Raw genomic sequence first — 18,728 nt, 5'->3', positions numbered from 1 at the left:
ATGGAAGAAAGACATCCTTGTACAATGTTTTAAATTTGACAGTTCTCAGTTGATTCAGATATAGGGAGAAAGGGCAGTAAGCAAATATTGCAAGAGCATCAGTCATCAAAACTGGGTCTTGATGATGGCCCATTGGACCTTTATCAGTTGCTTTAAGCACTTACTGTTTGTAAGGGACAACATAGCCTCTGCGTTTTGAGACACAGGGAGATGAGATTAAGAAGGGTTGACCAAACTTACAGAGGTTTCAGGTACAGGTTCCTATACAGACATGAAATATATCAATGTGCAGTGTTACCAACACATACATAAATATTTTGTATTAAACATATATATATATATATGAAAAAGCATGACTAGCTTTTGTTTTTGTATGTCTGATTTGTTCAGTATTTGATATATGAACATTTATTTCAGCACATTAAATTAGCAAACAATTTTAAACAGCCAATAAAGCATTCCCCTACTACTTCAGTTCATAAATCTATGATCTTACTAAGACCTGGAACCCAATAGTCAACAGTCAACGCTAACTAGAAATGATTGAAAAATGACCTAACATACAATATAAATGGCTTCTAGTGATGGGCTAGTCTGGCTGTATTTAATCCTCTCAGAAATGGGTTTGGGAGGCAATGCTATCCATATCTATGGAAAACATTAGCACCTTTGTTGTATGTAGCATACAGCATATGGCTCATTTTCCAAACTGTCACATTTGTCTTGGTGTCTGTTTTTATATGTCTGGTAGTGTTTTTAAAGTTTTAGAGTTTTAAATATTTTAAGGTTCAGCTTGAAATGTTTTTGTCATTCCAAGCAAATGTCCACTTTTTGTCCATGACTCTTTTCTATATTTGGTCCTCAAAAAGATTTTGAGCTCTGGAATTTGAGCCTCTGGCTGTGGTAGGTTTGCCTCCTAGGGGCCAAGGATACCTAAGTTGCTCCAGCCATCAGTGGAGTGTCTTCAGGTTGACCCACATTTTCCATAACTCTGAGAACACTTGAAACACGCAGATGATCATATTGCTCAACTTTGTTCCCAGAATTTTACTTCTCCAGGTAGCTTATCACCGTGAAAGTTTACCCTCTCTACTTCCTTTTTTTTTTTTTTTAAATTGAGATGGAGTCTCACTCTGTCCACCAGGCTAGACTGCAGTGGCACAATCTCAGCTCACGGCAACCTCTACCTCCCAGGTTCAAGCAATTCTCCTGCCTCAGCCTCCCTAGCAGCTGGGTCTACAGGCGGGCACCACCACACCTGGGTAATTTTTTGCATTTTTAGTAGAGCCTGGATTTCACCATGTTGGCCAGGCTGTTCTCAAACTCCTGACCTCAGGTGATCCACCCACCTCGGCCTCCGAAAGTGCTAGGATTACAGGCACGAGCCACTGTGCCCAGGCCCTACTTCTTTCCTTATTCCTCCTTCCCTCAGGTATGATTTTGCTTTCTAACTAACTTTCTTCCTTTTAAAAAAATGTTACGCCTTTTGTTTTGCAGAGTAGGCAACAAACCAAGAGGCAGAACCAGGCAGGGGAAAAAATTACAAAACAAAAATTGTAAGCCTTTCTTTTAAAGTTCTAGAAATGTGCTTGTCTGGAGTGCATATTAACGTCCACTGCAAACCTTTGCCCTAGATCTAGGGAAAGAAGCCAAACCATGAAAAATGCCAAAGGTGCAAAAGGAAACTTCATCCATTAGTTAAATGTAAAATCTGAAGTGTTAAGACAATTTGATGAAGATTAAGACTTGGCTAAATAGCAAAAGTACTTGGAGTTATTCCCTTTTATGTTCTACTATACAAAATCAAGAAAATATTTGTTTAATGATTGTCAGGCACTTCTACCTTTAAGTGCTAGTAAATTAATTTATCACAAAAATATTTTGATGGAAACCCGTTGAGTATGTATGAGCATAGAATAGGAGGCAGTTAAATTTGGCATTGAACACCATAATCTTTCAGAAGCCACAACAATTGAGGACTTGTGGTGTGAAGAAGTCATGGTTTTGCAATGGAAATTCTTGTCAAGTTTATGATGCTTTATAACATTCTAAGAGAAGGACAGTTTGCACAGCATGAAGAGGAACAGGGAAGATGGCAGTTCTGGAACATACAAGTCTTGCACTTCTCCTGAAGTGTTGCCTTCCCTCATTGAAACAAACTTTTCAGGTTGAAAAGACAGAGCTTGATTGGAAAGCATTGCCTGAAAATACTTTTATTTCTGTGAAAGATAATAGTGTCCCAGGTTAAAGCGGCCAAATATCACTTGAGGCCATGCTGAAGATGACTTTAATAAAATTAAGGTGTTTGTTTACTTGTCTACTATTCTGAAAATCCCAGGCCTCCCCAAGCCTGCTCCTGAGCTAACCTGAGAGCAATGTTGTAACCTAACAGGAAGGCCAAGGCAGCAATGAGCAGGCCTCAAGGATGGCTCATTTATATTTTTTGCCCTTTTGTTCAAAGGTTCTGTGTTCCATATAATAATGCCCCAGGCCAGGCCTGTAAATTTAGATGATTCATCTGATAGTCTAAGAGGGACTATTTCATAGCCTGTAGATCGAAGTGTGAATGCCACTTTCAAGGCTTAGTGCTTGTTATCTTCTGGTGAACACCTGTGATGAACTAATGGTATACAGAAGCCCATACTTGGTGAGTCTGAGATGTCATGGACAGTGTGGAACAGTGCCTGGTCTTGGCAGGGAGTCCATTTATTAACAGTGAATGCTGTATGGAAGATGATCTGTCCCATGAATGACCACAAAAATTACGGCTCCTTTCAAACCAAAGCTGTGCTACAGATTCAGTAAAACATGACCTTAGCTAGTGACCTAAGCCATGAAGACATCATAGAGGCCAGTGTGGTTGAGATGTTTGAGTCCCACAGAAACTACTCATCAAGGATGAACTAACAGCTGGAACACGAGAAATCTACAAGAAGGGAATTTTATTGATTCCAATTGTATTGGGTTATAAAATAATTGTTATGTTTAGAGCTTACAATTCCTGTTGAATTATCCAAATTTTGAATGTAACCTTAGATTTTTCAGAAAAAAAAATTGGTGTTTTGTTCAGATAATATAGGGAAATGTAGAAGGAAAAATACTTTTTTTGGAGCAGGATTATTTGAAGTCACGTGTTGTTATTCTCTTCCCTCTACCCTCCTTACTGGGAGGTGATGGCTTCTCTCTTACAATATCATTACTTTTTATAATAAATAGCACCATATAAAAATCTATACAGGATTTAACAGAAATTTGTGTAATCGTTACTATTTCATTTTAATGTAATTTTATGGTATATGTTTTAATACATTTTCTGCGTCCTTAAATTGAGTATATTTGCTGTCATGGGACAGCTTGCAGAGTTGTGTTAGAAATAATTTTCTGCAAAAGTGCTTCATATAGTCTGTTCTCAAAAAATGGTTATTAAGTTAGAGATTTATTAGCGGGTTCTAAACCACCACACACATTTCCCAGCAGGTTAAACTTTGTAGGAGAGTTGTGAAGATTAAACAACATAACTACATGAAAGTCTTTAAAAAGACATAGAGCGCTATAAAAATGCATAGTTATTACTTGCATTAACTTCAAAAGCACTGCTTTGCTTGGAATTCACAAAGGTGAAAAAGCAGCAGAACAATTTTGGAATTGGTCAGAAGGAGGTGGAAACTTGGGGCACAAAAGGGATTTAAAAGTAAGCATTTGGCAAAGTCTGTGTGAAGCATTCCTTTGAACTGCTATCAAAACCTTGCAGTTTTTGTAACCTCTCTTGCATCTGTGATGGTCCACCGAGTTAGATTGGAGAATGCAGTGAGGTCAGGAGCAAGCCTCATACTTCTCTGTTGAAGGCACTGGTCATTTTAACCTGTTAATTGCGCCCCCTCCCAGTCCTGAGCCAGTCTTTCAGTATGCATCAAATCACCTGGAAATCTTGTGAAAATACAGTTTGCTGGGTCCCACCCCCAGCATTTCTGATTCAGAAGGTCTGAGTGAGTCCCAAGAATCTGAATTTCTGCCAGACAATTCTAACAAGTTCCCAGGTGACACCACCAGGTGCTGCTGGTCCAGGTGCTGCTGCTGGTCAAATGTTTTTCACCCTTTGAAAACCATTGCTCTGGATCATAAAATGTAGCATATGACTTCTGGGAAAACATGACCTGAATTTTGACTGGGAGGAGTTAGAATTAGAATTGCACTGTAGTATCTATTTCTGTTTCTCACTACATAAAACCTATAGGTGGATATTTTGCTTGTCACCCCACAGCAGCGTAACAATTACACTGCTCATATTTTGATTAAGAATGAGATCTTATAACCACTCAGCTGAAGAAAATGAAGATTCTGATTCCCAGCCAGCACAGGGCACATTTGCATGTTTGCAGCTAATGTTAATGCCTTTATATGTTTGCAGGCTGCTTAATTTGGTGCTTCAAATTTTCATATCCACTTATTCCCTTGTATTCATGTTAGTTTTTCATGCAAGATTAAGCTGAATTACCCAGTTTTACAATATGTGCAAGTTTTGCTGTAAAAATATTTTTGTGGGCGGGCAAAAACAATTCCATACCTCACTGAGGAGGAGAGGCAAGTAGCGAGGCTGGGCAATTGTAGCTTTATCCTTATTGGGAAAAGTATTGGTTATTTTTGTATTATTATTTCTCCTATCGGAAGGTAGAGGGTGAGAGGATCAGGAAAAACAACTAGACTTAATACCTGCGCAGTGAAATAATCTGTACAACAAACCCCCATGACACAAGCTTATCTATATAACAAACCTGCACATGTACCCCTGAACTTAAAATAAAAGTTAAATGTGTATAATTTCACCAGTAATCAACTGGCATATGAGAAGAGAAGATTGGGTCTGTTATACTCTGAGGTGTACCTGAAGCAGGTCTTAAGAAGGTGGCAAAACAGAGAATTCAGGATAGAATTTCTGAAATGAGAAGCTAATACTTTTTATGGTTAAGAGGTTATAGACCAGGCTGCTGAGTCTGAAGTTCTGACTTCCTGCTTCAACTGAATTTACCTTCCAAGGAAAGAAAAACATAGGTGGTTATGTCTCTTTCATGTGAAGAGTAAAGAAAAAAAAAAAAAACTGTTCATATTCAGGGTGTTTGTAGCCACAGTGAAATTTCATCTTTTTTATACTTGCATGGGTACTGAAAATGTTAAGAATAGCAAAGACTCTAAATTAAGGGACATTAATGCATTATAACTTGGATATTACTTGCCATATTTTACAGTAATAAGAGAGCATATTGCAGGCACTGAATAGAGGGTATTGTGGAACTTATTCGTTCCACGCAGCTATCAGCACTGTCCCAGAATACTGGCTTTTATGCTATCTTCCTCAATATTGTCATGGGCTGATGTGCCCTGCTCAGGTGCCCTGGCCGTGACTCAAACCATTAACACTGCCTTCACAGCAGGCATTGATTCATCAGAAGTTACAGCTGCCTTCTTGGAGTCTTATTGGAGTCTTAGTTTTTCTACCTAAATTTCCAGGCTGCTTTTTTTTTGCCTTGCTTCTAGAACTCCCTATTTCTAGCTGTGACCTGGGTTTGCTCCTGAGACTCCAGTCCTGTTCTCTCTAGTGAGCTTAGCTGCTCATGTCCTGCTTCTACTCTCTCTACCCATCAGTCCTGGATTTCAGAGTTGAGTCTTACCCTGGAGTTTCTACTAACACCTAGTCCTACCTTAAGAAGTGAGGGGTCTGTAAGCTTCACTGGAACCTTTTCCCTGGGGACGTAGAGAAAGTCCTTTTTTCTACCTTCCAGGAGTGAGTGGCTGCAGAAAGGGGAACTCTTCACGATTAAAAAGAAAATGGGCTAAAGTCTCATCAATGCGCATAGGAATATGCTCCTCAGGCTGGTTCACAGGGATGCCTTTGAAGCATTTCTGAGAAGTGGATGTACTTCATGAAAGACGCGCTGCATCAGCTACCCTAGAAGATTTTGCAGTTGGGAAAGTAATGATCTAGGATTCATAGTTCTGGAGGACTAAGGCGGTTCGGAGTCATAGCTATACAGAAAGCAAGAATGGACGATATTTGTGTCTTTTCTTTTGAGACAGGATCTCGCTTTGCCGCTCACGCTAGAGTGCAGTGGCTTGATCATAGCTCACTGTAACCTTGAACCGCTGGGCTCAAGTGATCCTCCTGCCTCAGCCTTCTGAGTAGCTGAGATTTCAGGTATGTGCCACCACACCTGGCTAATTTATTTTTAAAATTATTTTGTGTAGAGACAAGCTCTTGCCCAGGCTTATGTCAAACTCCTGGCCTCAAGTGATCCTCCTGCCTTGGTCTCCGAAAGTTCTGAGATTACAAGCATGAACCATGGCAGTGGCTCTTTTTTCTTAAATTACATTACTCACCACGTTTTGTACAATCCCTGTGATCATCGGTTTAGCCAATCTATGCTCAAATGTAACATTTATAAATGGAAATGATACTTCTTCCTGTAACCTGAATTTTCCTCTTAGTGGGATCAGTTGCTGGATTAAATGACATAAAGAGTTCTTTAAATGTAGTAAGTGTTAAGCATCTAACAGTTGTAATTATTGTTGCTTTTATCTAAATACTATAAAAATACATGCTATAATTCTGAAAATTAGAGAACAGGTACCACAGATTACCAATTACCTACCCTTTTCCTCCTCCTCCTCTTCCTCCTCCTCCTCCTACTTTCTTCTTCTTCTTTTTTTCCTTTTTGAGGAAAGAAGGAAAAGTGGAAGCCTAAAAGTTTGGGAATATAATCAACGTCATTCAGTAGAATAAAAGAAAACTGAAATATGTTTCTTTACATTTTGTATTCCACTACTTTGCCAGTAGTTCACATGGCATTTTTTAATTAAGGAAATCTACTGTAGCTCTCTAAAGAAAAGCAAATTGGAATTACAAACCCATCACTGGGGTGGCAATGCCCCCAAACTCACAATGTCAAAATTGTGTTTTGATGGTTACTAGGGTTTGGTCATTCAAAATAGTGTTGTTGGTGGGTTTTGTTGTTGTTGTTGTTTGGTTTGTTTTGTTTTTTAGAGACAGTGTGCTATGCCAGAAAGAACGTGGAGCTAAATCTAAACTCCGGTTCTGGATCTCCAGTCCCTAGATGTTCAGTTTTGGGGAGGTTACTTTTCCTTTTCTATAATGATAATAATACTGACTCCATAGGACTGTTATGAGAACTAAATGAGATAACATAAAAGAGTTTAGTACACTCCTTGGCAATTGGCAGATGCTCATGTTCTTTTCTCTTTTTTTCTTTTCTTCTTGCTTAAAATCTTAGATAATTAATTGTGAACCAAGTCAGTGTCTGTGGCAGTGAATAGAACCCCTTCTATCCATGTTTTTTATGCTGGGTGCTACTACTTGGTAGTCAGTAATAGATGTGCTGACATAAAGCGTTCCTTCCGAGAAGAATTCAAGTCAAGGTGAGGACTGGAGCTTCTGTATTCTAAGGCCCATTTTCTGATCTGCAAATTAGACTTTTTTTGTTGTTGTTGCCATGAAGAGTAGAAGTATGCTTATACTGGTTGTACAGCGTGCCATTGCCTGCTTGTAAAATGAATTTAATGAACAGTGAATTTGTGAGAGTGAGGCAGGTGGAGGAAAGGAGAAATGGGATTGATGGCCTCGGCCAATGCAATTTTACACATTCCTTGTTTTGGTATTGCTGGGATGTAGCCCTGGTCCTGATGTCATTTTGTAAATAGGCTCTTCCAGGCCATGTCATTTATCTCAAAATACACTCTAAGGTGTCTAAAAAAACTGTTCTCGACTGTTGCTTACCTCAAATTTAGTTTTCATATTTCAAAAACAGTTCTCTAGTCTTTTCATGATGGTTCTTAGTAGTTAGCATGCAACAGTTATTACACGGAGAATCAGCAAACTGTCCATAGGCCAAATCTGGCCTGCCCCATGTTTTTGCATGGCCTGAGAACTAAGGATGGTTTTAAGATTTTTTAATGTAAAAATTTTTTAAAAGTTATTAGCCTTTAGGTGAGAACAGTTGCCTGAAGAATGTGAACACTGCCTCTTGGCCTGCAAAGCCTAAAATATTTTCTGTCTGCTCCTTTACAACAAAGGTTTGCCAAGCCCTGTTTTATACTTACATCTGAGACATTCATCAAAATGACTGAGTGAAATCAAGGCATCCATAAAGTGGATTAACTGAAATGAATTAAAGAGGAGAATATATTATAAGACAGTTTAGGATCATGTAATACATGCAGATTTTATCATTTTATTGATCCCCATAGATTTAGCAAATACTTTAATAGTCTTCTAGTCCATGGGTTTTTGGAGACTTTTTAAGGCCTAATATTTAAAACAGATAATGGTAAAGCTGTTTCCATTGAAGGCATCCAGAACACATGTACTATCCAATACTCGTAGTTTTCCCAGGGCACTCTATGGAACCCCAAAAGTAGTGGCCCTCAAATGGAACTGTTACTGGTTAAAGTCAACAAATTGCAAGAAGACACCTGCAGAAGCAGGCTGGGCCACTGTGGGAGCACTGACTAATGTGGCTCTCACTTAGGAAGAAGCTGCCACAGGACAGGTGGGGCTCCATTCTAGTTATGAGGTGCTAAAGGCTGGCAGAGAGATCAGAGGCAGGGGCAGTCCTGGTTTTATTCTGCCCAAGATTTTTTCCTAGAAAGGAAAGTATCTCAAATTCTTGAATATCAAGGGTTATGGGTTATGTTTTCGAAAATCTAAGCCTCTCCTAGACATATAAATTAAAGCCTAAAGTAAAGCAAGTAATTGAAATATTGAACTTTAGGGACCCATCTAGTCACATTCTAACAGGAATGTCACTTGCTTCCTCAAAATATATTTTCTACCAGCAACAAGGATGTTTGAAATGGATATAACTGAAGGCTGAACCCTCCATTCCAGATACAGATAAAAGCCTTTAAATAAAAATTATTTGAAAAAATGTTGTATATGGGCATAAATTCATGACAGCATATGAGTACCTTCTAGCATCTATCTTGAGAGTAAAGTAAGCTAGGAGGTAACATGAAGCGCCTGATGGCCAAATGGAAGAGTGTGGTCAGAGTGTGAATAAAGGAGGAAAGGGGTTTCGCTGGAGTCATAACAAAACCAGCTTCATTGTCGATGCAGTTTCACCCAGGGCTCATGATAATCAAAGCTGTGAGCTCCTCAGTATACCATAATTCTCCAGAAGGGCTGTTGTTACTTCATTTTACACGTCTAGGAAAGGGAGAGGCTCTCTGAGAGAGTTCAGAGTAGGTAGGTCATCCCCTGACTTTGGCTAGAATAATAGTGCATTAAATATCAGATTGGCTGTCTGTGCTAAAAATCTGTTTCCAAGAAACCTTCGCTGTGATTTTAGAAGTCACGTGAAAGTAGAGTGGGTGGGATTGTCTCAGCATGCTCTGAAAGGGAGGAAATATCTTCTGTGGTCAACATGGTACAGGTAGGAGATAGCTGAGGGATGAGTAATGAGGAGATTGGGAACCCAGTATTTTTTACTGCAGCTTTGTTTTTTTGCGGCCAAGTAAAACTTTTATTTCCAAAAAAAGGTGAGGGATCTTTCTTTAAGAACTTCCAGGAGTGACTGGCCACGTCCGCCCCATCTTTCTCCTTTTTTTCTGCCTTCCCATTATGCCCCAACGAGGATTAACATAACACACAGACCAGGAGGAAATGACAGATTTCCCACAGGGTAGTCTGAATAGTTTGCTTGTTCCAGCTATTTTACTGACTTCCTGTGTAACGAATCCTTCGAAGGTGAGTAGCAGGTAGGTTGGGAGGTGGAGAAAAGACAGAAAAGGCAGGAGATTTGAGGTTAGCTGTGTCATGCATTGCTTGGAAAGATCTAAGAGGGCTGTATGAAAGGTTCGTCCCAGAGAAGTTGATAGAGCTGCCAGATGATGCCATTCTGCTGGTAACAAAATGTCTTTGTTGTGAAATGCAGATGTTTCCAGAGCTTTTCCTAACATGAAGTTAATTAGACCTGGTATTTAGGAATGCTTGATGGTACCTTTTGACATTTATGTGGATGGCATCAGCCATTATCTTCTAGTTGTATTGCAGGGTACTCCAGAAAAGCATATAAACCTGTATCCTCTTCCAAACACTAACACCCCTTCCCTGGCTATAAATCCAGCTGCATGATGTGGAAATGTAATTGGGCAGCCTACGCAGAAGTTTGGAGTTCATGGGGGAATATCTATTTGTAAGAGAACCTGAATATTCATGTAGCTGTCCAGACATCAATAAATTCTCATTTTGCTTTATTTATTTCTGTTCCCTAGAGAATAGCAGCACGCTTAAGCTCAAAGTTAATAGGCATGTTCTACAGAGCCGTGCCCTCACTTACCTTAATAGAACATCTCCCTAACACATTCGTTTATCCGTTGCCAGGTAGCTCTCCCATCAGGTGACATGAGTATGTTTTCTTTGTCTTAGTGCATGGGAGACAGATGCCAATGTTTGCCATCAATTAGCTTGGGATAGCATATCAAGGATGTACGGGTGGTGTCATTTTAGTCTGACAGCCACCCCATCCAGTTGAGAAGGGATTGTTTCATTATCCTCTTATCAGGGCTGCTGGATAATGATACTCTACACTGCAAAGTGGGAAGGAAAAAAAAGGCAGAAATAATAGATTTTTAGGGATTGGCAATATTGAAAGTATTCATGCCACACGGAGAAGGGAAGGATTAGAGAGATGACTGTGCAAACCCTTAAGAAGCTACTTTTTCCTAATACGGGTAGAATATGGAATGATGCCCTTCCTGAGGCAGAGGCAGGGGAAAGGGGGAAATGCTCAGACATTAAGAAGAAAGAAAAAAGAAAACCAGCTCCTTCTATTCATTGGCAGCAAGGCTACGATTAGCTGAGGCCTCTCTCTCGTTCTCCAATTAACCTCAATACCAAATGCAGCCTTCCAAGTGACCCTGACAGGGCATTTTCCTTGCTAGAAATCTCTTTCTGGTCTGTGAATTTAGGTTCAGAGAGCATTTTTCATTGAAGGATAACATAATTAAATTGCTTCAAGGTGAAATGCAAAAAAACCGCAGAAGGTATCAGACCTTGTATTTTCACTATTGGGGGCCAAAACTGAGTCACCCCCAATATTGGTAATTTTCTTCAGAATGCCTGAAGGGAAAGTCTTTCTTGAATCCTGAAAATTCTGGATCTTTATGCTCTTGGAGAAACAAACAAAAAGAAGTGCTGAAAGTGTAAAAATACTTCAAGATAAACTAAGCTTCAAGAGGGACAATTGTGTTGACATTTTAGTAACAGCCCATTTTCGCTCCTTAACGAAGTGCAGTCATGCATGAAAATGACTTGTTATCTTTTAAACTGAAATGCATTATGGGTTGTAACTCAAAAGGTGTGTATTACTCTACTCGTGCAAAATAAAGTACATTTTAACCCTTGAGGATTCTTTCACAGGCCCCACTTCATAGCAACTCAGATAAAAAAAAAAGGAACAAAAAGCTTATTTGAGGATGGTATGTAAACTCTTCTGCATTTGTAAAATAACACCACAGTTTATATTTGTATGAATTCTTCCATCTGTGGTTTAGATAGGAGGTCATACTTTATTCGAGATTTACCATTTGGGAGCAACATGTACCCTTATCTTTCCCTAGTTCTATTAATAATGTTAATAATTACAATAGTATAAGTAGCCAAATAATAGCAACAGTGGTTTCTTGAGCACTTGACTGGCGTTCAGGCATAGGCTAAGTGTTTTCTGCTTATTCTGTAATCCTCCTCACAGTCCAGTGAGGTATTATCCTTATTTAAGATGAAGAAACTGAAACTTAGGTTAAGTCATTCGCCTAGACACACTGCTATTAATAGCTAAGGCTGAGGTTCACATTCAGCTCTATCTGTCTCACGTTGTGTATACTCTGTTCTGTTAATAACCACGCTGACGCTGTCTCTGTAAAGCGCCCGATATCTGATGAGGCTGAGGGAATCAGAATTTCTATTGTCCGACTGTTCCTGAACTTTTCCCAGCTCTAAAATTCTCCAGGGAGAGAGACAAAGAGACAAGACTGAACTCACCATTCACATGGGGCTTCTCATTCTTTTTAGTGTCTCCGTGAAAGCTCATTTACCCTGATTTCATTGATTAGCTTATCCTCCATGCCTTGACCCTGGATATACTGCCCAAGAGATGAATGGTGAGCCAATACCTCTAACCATGTTCCAGGCACCAAGCAACTAATGTCATTTGTCAGGATCTCAACATTACTCTAGCACTACTTATATGTGAATTCACAGTGTGTGGATAATACCAGTTCCCCCTTTTCTATGAAAGCAAGCCTGCACGAGGAGCAGCACCATAGCCATAATGCAACCATGAGTGACTCCAACGCAGAATTACAAAGCAGCTCAGTGGTTGCAGATCTGCCCAGTAAACCTCCCCTTGGTGCATTATTGATAACTGGTGGCCTTTCACCCCAGAACATCATTCTTGCTTGTGGTAAAGGATGCATATAACTAATTGCTCATGAATAACCCTTCCCTGCCTTCCTTCTTTTCCCAGCAGTGGATCAATATGCCTCTGGCAAGTATCTGAAATCTTTATTTGGGAAAAAGCACATTTCCTACCAGCTGTTTGCTTTCTAAACCAAATAATTCAGTTAATTTCTTGCCTGAAGTAATTTTCAGAGCTGGAAAACTTCTCTCTTCAGTGCTGAATTGCTTTCAGGATGGGCAGAAACAGAAATGGGAATATCGTTTTTGCATTATAACCCACAGTTTGATGGCTAAAGCTACTCGATGCGCGTGTGTTGTTTGTGGTGGGGGATTAGTGGCTATTGGCAACAAGCAGCTTTTGCAAACAGAGTGTTCAGGGGCCCTGATACAACACTTTTATGCCTTTTCTTGAATCTATCTTGCCTTTGGGAGGCAATATAGGGTGGTGTTCTGGGTCATGTGATCTATTAATAAAATCAGGCTTCCCAGGTTCGAATTCCAGCTCCACTATTTGCCCGCCATGTGACCTAAACCAGGTAACTTAACCAGGAACCAGAATAGGCCTCAAGTTCCTCATCAGCAAACTGGGGAAATGTTTATAAAGAACTTTGCACATTATAAATGCTCAATAAATCTTAACTATTGATTCCAAGGTATCAAGGGGCAGCAAGAAGATGAAATGAAGCTGAGACAGGATCCCCAGCACCTACTACCCAAAGTGTAGTTTCCATACCAGTAGCCTCAGCACCCCCAAGACCTAGTGAGTCAGAATCTGTATTTTACCTTGATGATTTATTTGCACATTAAAGCTTGAGAAGCAGGACTCTTGCTGCTCACATAGTTTTAAACAAGAACGCATATTGGCTGTTTTTAATATACCTTAGCCTGACAGCGGAGGTCTTCATCCTTTCCCTCTGAAGTGATGAAAACACAGTTACCAAGCAATGCCTATAGTAGCCTTCCTCTGCTCTGGTGATGGCCTGAGACAAGTAATCTTTATTTGGGGATGCCACTAACACTCTTGGCCTCCCTCCGTCCACACAATAAATATGTTACAGCTGAAGTAACCCCAAGGTTATACCCATTAGAAATAATAGATTAATGGTTTTCATTTGGACAAAGAGAACTGCATACTAACCAAATTCACCTGAGCTAAAGGTGCCAGCCTAGAATGCTCCGGTAGCCCATGAGATGGCATCTGAGAACCACATAGATCAACAGATGCTGCTTTGTTAAAATTATAAAGCTCAACTGAGTTACCTCCACCTACCTCTACTGTAGATGGATGAGAGACTGCAGTGAGCCAGGCCACTAAGAAAGAGAAAGCCCATGGCAGCAGGGAGGCCAGTACCTGGCCTCTGCTGAAGACAAGGCTCACGTATTCATCTCAAGAACAGGATTTTATTTCCTTAGGGAGACTACCATCTCTTAATCACAAAAGCAATAAGAATTTCCAATATGTTCCTCTGCTGTGCTTCATCAGTTGTTCCAGCTGCCAGTCAGTCATCAGCTACGTCTGGAAGTTCACTTAGAAGCCCTCTTCCAGCCTTGAAAGCAGTAATGACCCCTGAGATGACACAGACAATGAAGGCTGCTCCTGTGGGCAGCCTGTTTGTGTCGGCTGATTTGATCACAACAGTTTTGTTAATATTGCCCTGTATTCTGGAGGGATCAGCTCTCTTATGTTTTGATCGATAGGCCACATTGTGTGCCCTATTGGTTGAGTTTGGAAAATTATTTTGAATGTGTATGGAAGGAAGTTTTTCCTTTTGCAAATGACATTACAGTTTTACTCTAAGGTGGAGATTTTCTTCCTGAGGTTAAAAATCACTTGGCAAAACCTGAACATTTGTCTGGAACCATATGTTTTGGTGGGAAAGTCTGTATGAAGTCAGCAGGTATTCAGACTTAAAACATTAATAGAGATTAGCACCTGCCTGGTGCAGAGTAGGTGCTGGAAAATTGTGTTTGGAAGAATGAATGAATAAAAGAATATTCCTAGACTGTAGTAATAAAGATTGAATTCTGGATGCTGACCGTGATATGGTCAGAAATTCCTAGAAGTCAGGGTAAGTAAAAGAGCATTTCCTATGCCACAGTGGATAATTGGCAGAGACCAAGGACAATTCTGTTGAAGACACAGCTCTCTGACTCCAGAGTGTTGTCCATTTTTTTTGAAGGGTATGTGAGATGGGGATTGCATAAATGTTGGAAAGCATGCTTGTGTCTGTTGTAACTTCCTCCAAATTTCTGGTCATCATCTTGGTCACAAGCAATGTCTACAATGAGCAGTCATGGCCTGGACTTGGCATGCAAAGTGCTGTCATGTAGACACTGACTTAAACAGGCTTCTACTAGCTTGTAATCGCACCTTCTCACCAGAAGTAAGATTTTCCTGTACTATAGAAAATAAAGGCAAGTCATAGACCTTGTTTTCCAGAGAAGTGATTTCCTACACCCTAGAGAAGAAGGCCATTTTCCAAATCCAGAGTTTAAATTGAACCCTAAAGCCCTCCCTTTCTTGTTCTCATGGGGCCCTAAAAGAGGACCACTGCCCATTTCTGTCCCCTTCACCAGCCACAGCATTCAAGGGAAGGGCTATGGATGTGGGCTTGACTGGTGGTCAGTCAACACCAGTTGACCTGGGCTTGACTGGCAGTCAGTCAACACCAACAAAGCTGGAGGGCATATTCTGGAGCCCTCAGCCCTATACCTGATACCTCGTGTGCCCCACCTAGCATCCCCTTCACCACCTGTTTCTAGCGGCCTTTGCTAATGCAGCCAGCCATAGCGTGGTAGCACCTCTCCTCAACTGCACCATGTCCCTGTGGCTTTCCGTCCTGAGGCTTCTCTGATACCCTGATGTTGGGCATCTGTGAGAACATTTAGCCACTCCGGTACATGTGCCCCTCAAAGTGTCAGCAAATTAATCTTGACCAATGGGGCAACCATCAACAGATGAAGAATAGCAGTTGGTGGATAAATGTTCCTTTCTGTCCCTGCCCTAGTCGCTGAGCCCCAAGATTCCATGGGCATTTATATCTTGTTCATCTTTGTTTACTTAATGAACGTGAACTGATGCTGTTTGGAGATACCAGGCACCAAGGATGTCTCGTTTCCTGTCCCAGGACCTAGCTTCATGTCTGCCAAACGATAGCTGCCCCATACATATTTGTGGAATAATTGCCTGCTAAGAGAAGAATAAAAAGAACACAGTTAACTCTGCAGATAGAGAAAATGTAATAAAGTAAGTAGAAAAAGGTAGAGGACATCACAGAGAAAAGCTCACTAGTATAAACTGTCACAATACAGTTGAGTGTGGTCAGTTGTCTGGTTTGGCCAGAGCTTAGGGTGCATTGTGGGGCCACAAATAAGACAGTGCGTTAAAGTGCTTTTAACACTGTCCAATGATTTATACTAATAGGTCTTGGTATTTTGGTAAAATCGTTATATAGAGGTCTGCTCCCTTCACTAAATTAGTTTCCCCAAGGGCAGGAACCCACATATAGTAGAGTATCAAGCATGTAATAGACACTTAATCAATATGGAATATAAAAATAATGGCTGAATGATAGATGGGTGAACAGATGGATGATGAGCAGGTGGATGATGGATGGTTTTTCCTGGCTGTTAAATGGGATGAAAGAGAGATCCGAAACCAGGCTTAACTCTGAGCGAGTGGCAGACTACAAATAATCCCCAATTTCCCAGCCTATGTCATTGTAGCTAATGCCAAGTATAGCTAATATAGACCTCTGAGAAGCAGCACACTTTCTGTCGAACCCTAGAGTAGAGCACAGAGCGTGCACACCAAGTTTCCTTGTTGCCCACTGGGTTATAAACAGCAGGGGCAACGCTTCCCTTGTGATAAACACAGGCACAGACATACAAAAAAACCTCCGGGGAAAAATAAATACTGGGTGCATTCAGCAACTACAACAAAATAAATAGGAGAACTCACATTTCTACACTGAAGCAGAAGAAAAAAAAGTTAGCTGTGTTTTCACAGTATCTCTGTGACCTTTATTATTCCATTAGACTTTGGAATAGTATATAAAACACCAAGCTCCATGCTGACAAACACCAGTTTTGAAACTATTGCCACAGTCAATCCGAACAGCCTTCTCCCCTGGGTAAAATTATTATTTGGAATACAAGCAGAATTGTGGTTCCCTGAGCTAGCTGAGCATAAATGAGGTTAGTGATTCATAAGGTGACTCTAGCGAGTTTGCAAATGTGCAACTTGTATGGAAGCTGACGCACACAACAGAAGCTCAGCCTTGCCTTTCTGAGCTGGTAAGCATTTTCAGGCCTCACCACCTCTTTGGAGGACTGTGGTAGGTACAGGCTTCTGAGGACAAGAGTTAACCTGACAGAATGCTGATTTACCAGAAATAAACCCTTCAAATCAGATCACACCCTTGTCAGTAGCTTTTTGAGCGGGAAGATGGTAATTCTGCCTCTTCGCATGTTCCTTGAAATACTTGAACTCTTGTTCCATTGGATTAAGCTTTTGGGGGCTAGGTCATCTAGGGTACTTATTCTATCCTGGAGAGGTTGGGGAAAAGTGGTACTGGTATAAAAATACAACTCCCTGAACTTTTAAACCCTCAAATCTTTTCGATAATGTGGCTTCTCTTTCTTAATCCTGAACCTGATTTATTTTTTTTAAAAATCCATTTATTCTTTGATATTAGTAGAGTAAGTTCAAAAAGAACAGAAATGGGTATGGAGCTCAGCATAACTTTGTACAAAGAAGGAAGTTAAAGAGAATCAGCCTAATGCTGCTGCTATGATTGCAGCATAATGAGATGTCTACGGAATAGGTCCCAGACACTGAGGGAACCTTTCTGATAGACTGTGAAAGTGACAAGCCCCAGTTTCTTCTGTGACATCGTACCAATTAGCTGATCTAAATGGGCACACATTCACGTTTGAGGTCACGTACCGTTCTCGAAGGCTAGGCTGCCCATACGAATGGGACTGTAACTCACTCTCTGTGTCATAATGGGCAACAGTGGGGGAAGATCCCGAAGCTGTGTTTTCGTAGTTTGAGAGGCTCCTCTTTGATGAAGGCCAAGTATATTCATCACAACCTCAGGAAAATGCCCTAGGTTAGTTAGACTCTAAAGTTAAAAGGGTGCAGGATCCTACGTTCATGCTAGGATCAGGGAAGCTCCAGTTCTCATTACATTGATTTAGCAGTGACAGAGAGGGACCCCAGCTGACCTACCGTGGCTCACTGCAGCAGTGAGAAGAAGAAGAAGGCCTGTGCTGTGCCCTTCTCCGTCAGCTGACCAAATATTCTGTTACCTGACTCTCATCCCCTGTGACTGAAAAGTGCTAATACAGAGACCTTGGCACAGGCAAACAGTACAAGATTGACTAATTATACAGTGTCCAGACAGGGAACTGGCAGGGCATGGCAGCACTTAGGAGACAGACCATGAATGTCAGCCTGAAGCGAGCCAAACGTGAGCTCCAGAGGAACCTGTTCCACCACGAAAATAAAAGCTGTGTGTACCCAAGAAGGGGAGAACCGTTCCCTGAAAACCACTGAGAGAAAAACAAACAAGCCCCTCAAATATGCTTGCTGTCAGGCTTCGGTATTTAAAAAATGTGGGCTTCCTTTGGGGCACGGTCTCATGTTTGTTCTCCCTTGATTTCAGCTCCCATTTTCTCCAGCAATTATTCAAGCCGAAGTGGAACAGCTGCTGGGGCCGTACCACCCCCACATCCTGTCAGTCACCCTTCTCCAGGACATAATGTACAGGGGAGCCCCCACAACCCCTCCTCCCAGTTACCTCCACTCACAGCTGTGGACGCAGGAGCTGAGAGGTAAGGCCATCTGTCTCTCTCTCCTAATAGGTGTCGCCGCCAAACCTCCCTTCACGGAGAAGTGCTTTGACAGTTGCTGAATTTTATTAATAATCCGTTGGTGGGTTGAGTTACCCAAAGGTGACATTTTAAAAGTACATACACAAAGCACGTGGACCAAATATCTCATTATCTGTTTCATTTTTCCACGGGAAAACAAATGAAATGATACTGGCAATAGCCAGCCGAAGTTTCAGATGCTGGAAACACACCAGAATTTCCCTGTCTTTCTACCTTTCCTCGGTCTGTTTCAGAGACCCAATTTTAAGGTAATGTATGTGCAGGTTGAAACACTTCCCGATGTCAGATGGTGCCCTCACCACAAAAATCAGTACTGTTAGGGCACAGGATTTTATATAGGCTGCTCATTGAATACTTTATATTA

The 18,728-nt window shown here is 40.9% G+C and overlaps 1 protein-coding gene across 1 annotated transcript in view; it reads left to right on the top strand.

Annotated features, from left to right (window-relative positions):
- Nucleotides 1-18,728, top strand: part of GLIS3 (GLIS family zinc finger 3) — a 471,085-nt gene that overhangs the window by 399,226 nt on the left and 53,131 nt on the right. The window contains exon 7 of the mRNA XM_030801507.1: nt 18,136-18,304. Within this exon, the coding sequence (XP_030657367.1) occupies nt 18,136-18,304 (169 nt within the window). The remainder of the gene's footprint in view (nt 1-18,135; nt 18,305-18,728) is intronic.

Source organism: Nomascus leucogenys, chromosome 1a (genome assembly GCF_006542625.1).
Source record: "Nomascus leucogenys isolate Asia chromosome 1a, Asia_NLE_v1, whole genome shotgun sequence".
In the NCBI taxonomy this organism is placed as follows: Eukaryota; Metazoa; Chordata; class Mammalia; order Primates; family Hylobatidae; genus Nomascus; species Nomascus leucogenys.
This window is presented reverse-complemented; position numbering and strand designations above follow the sequence as displayed.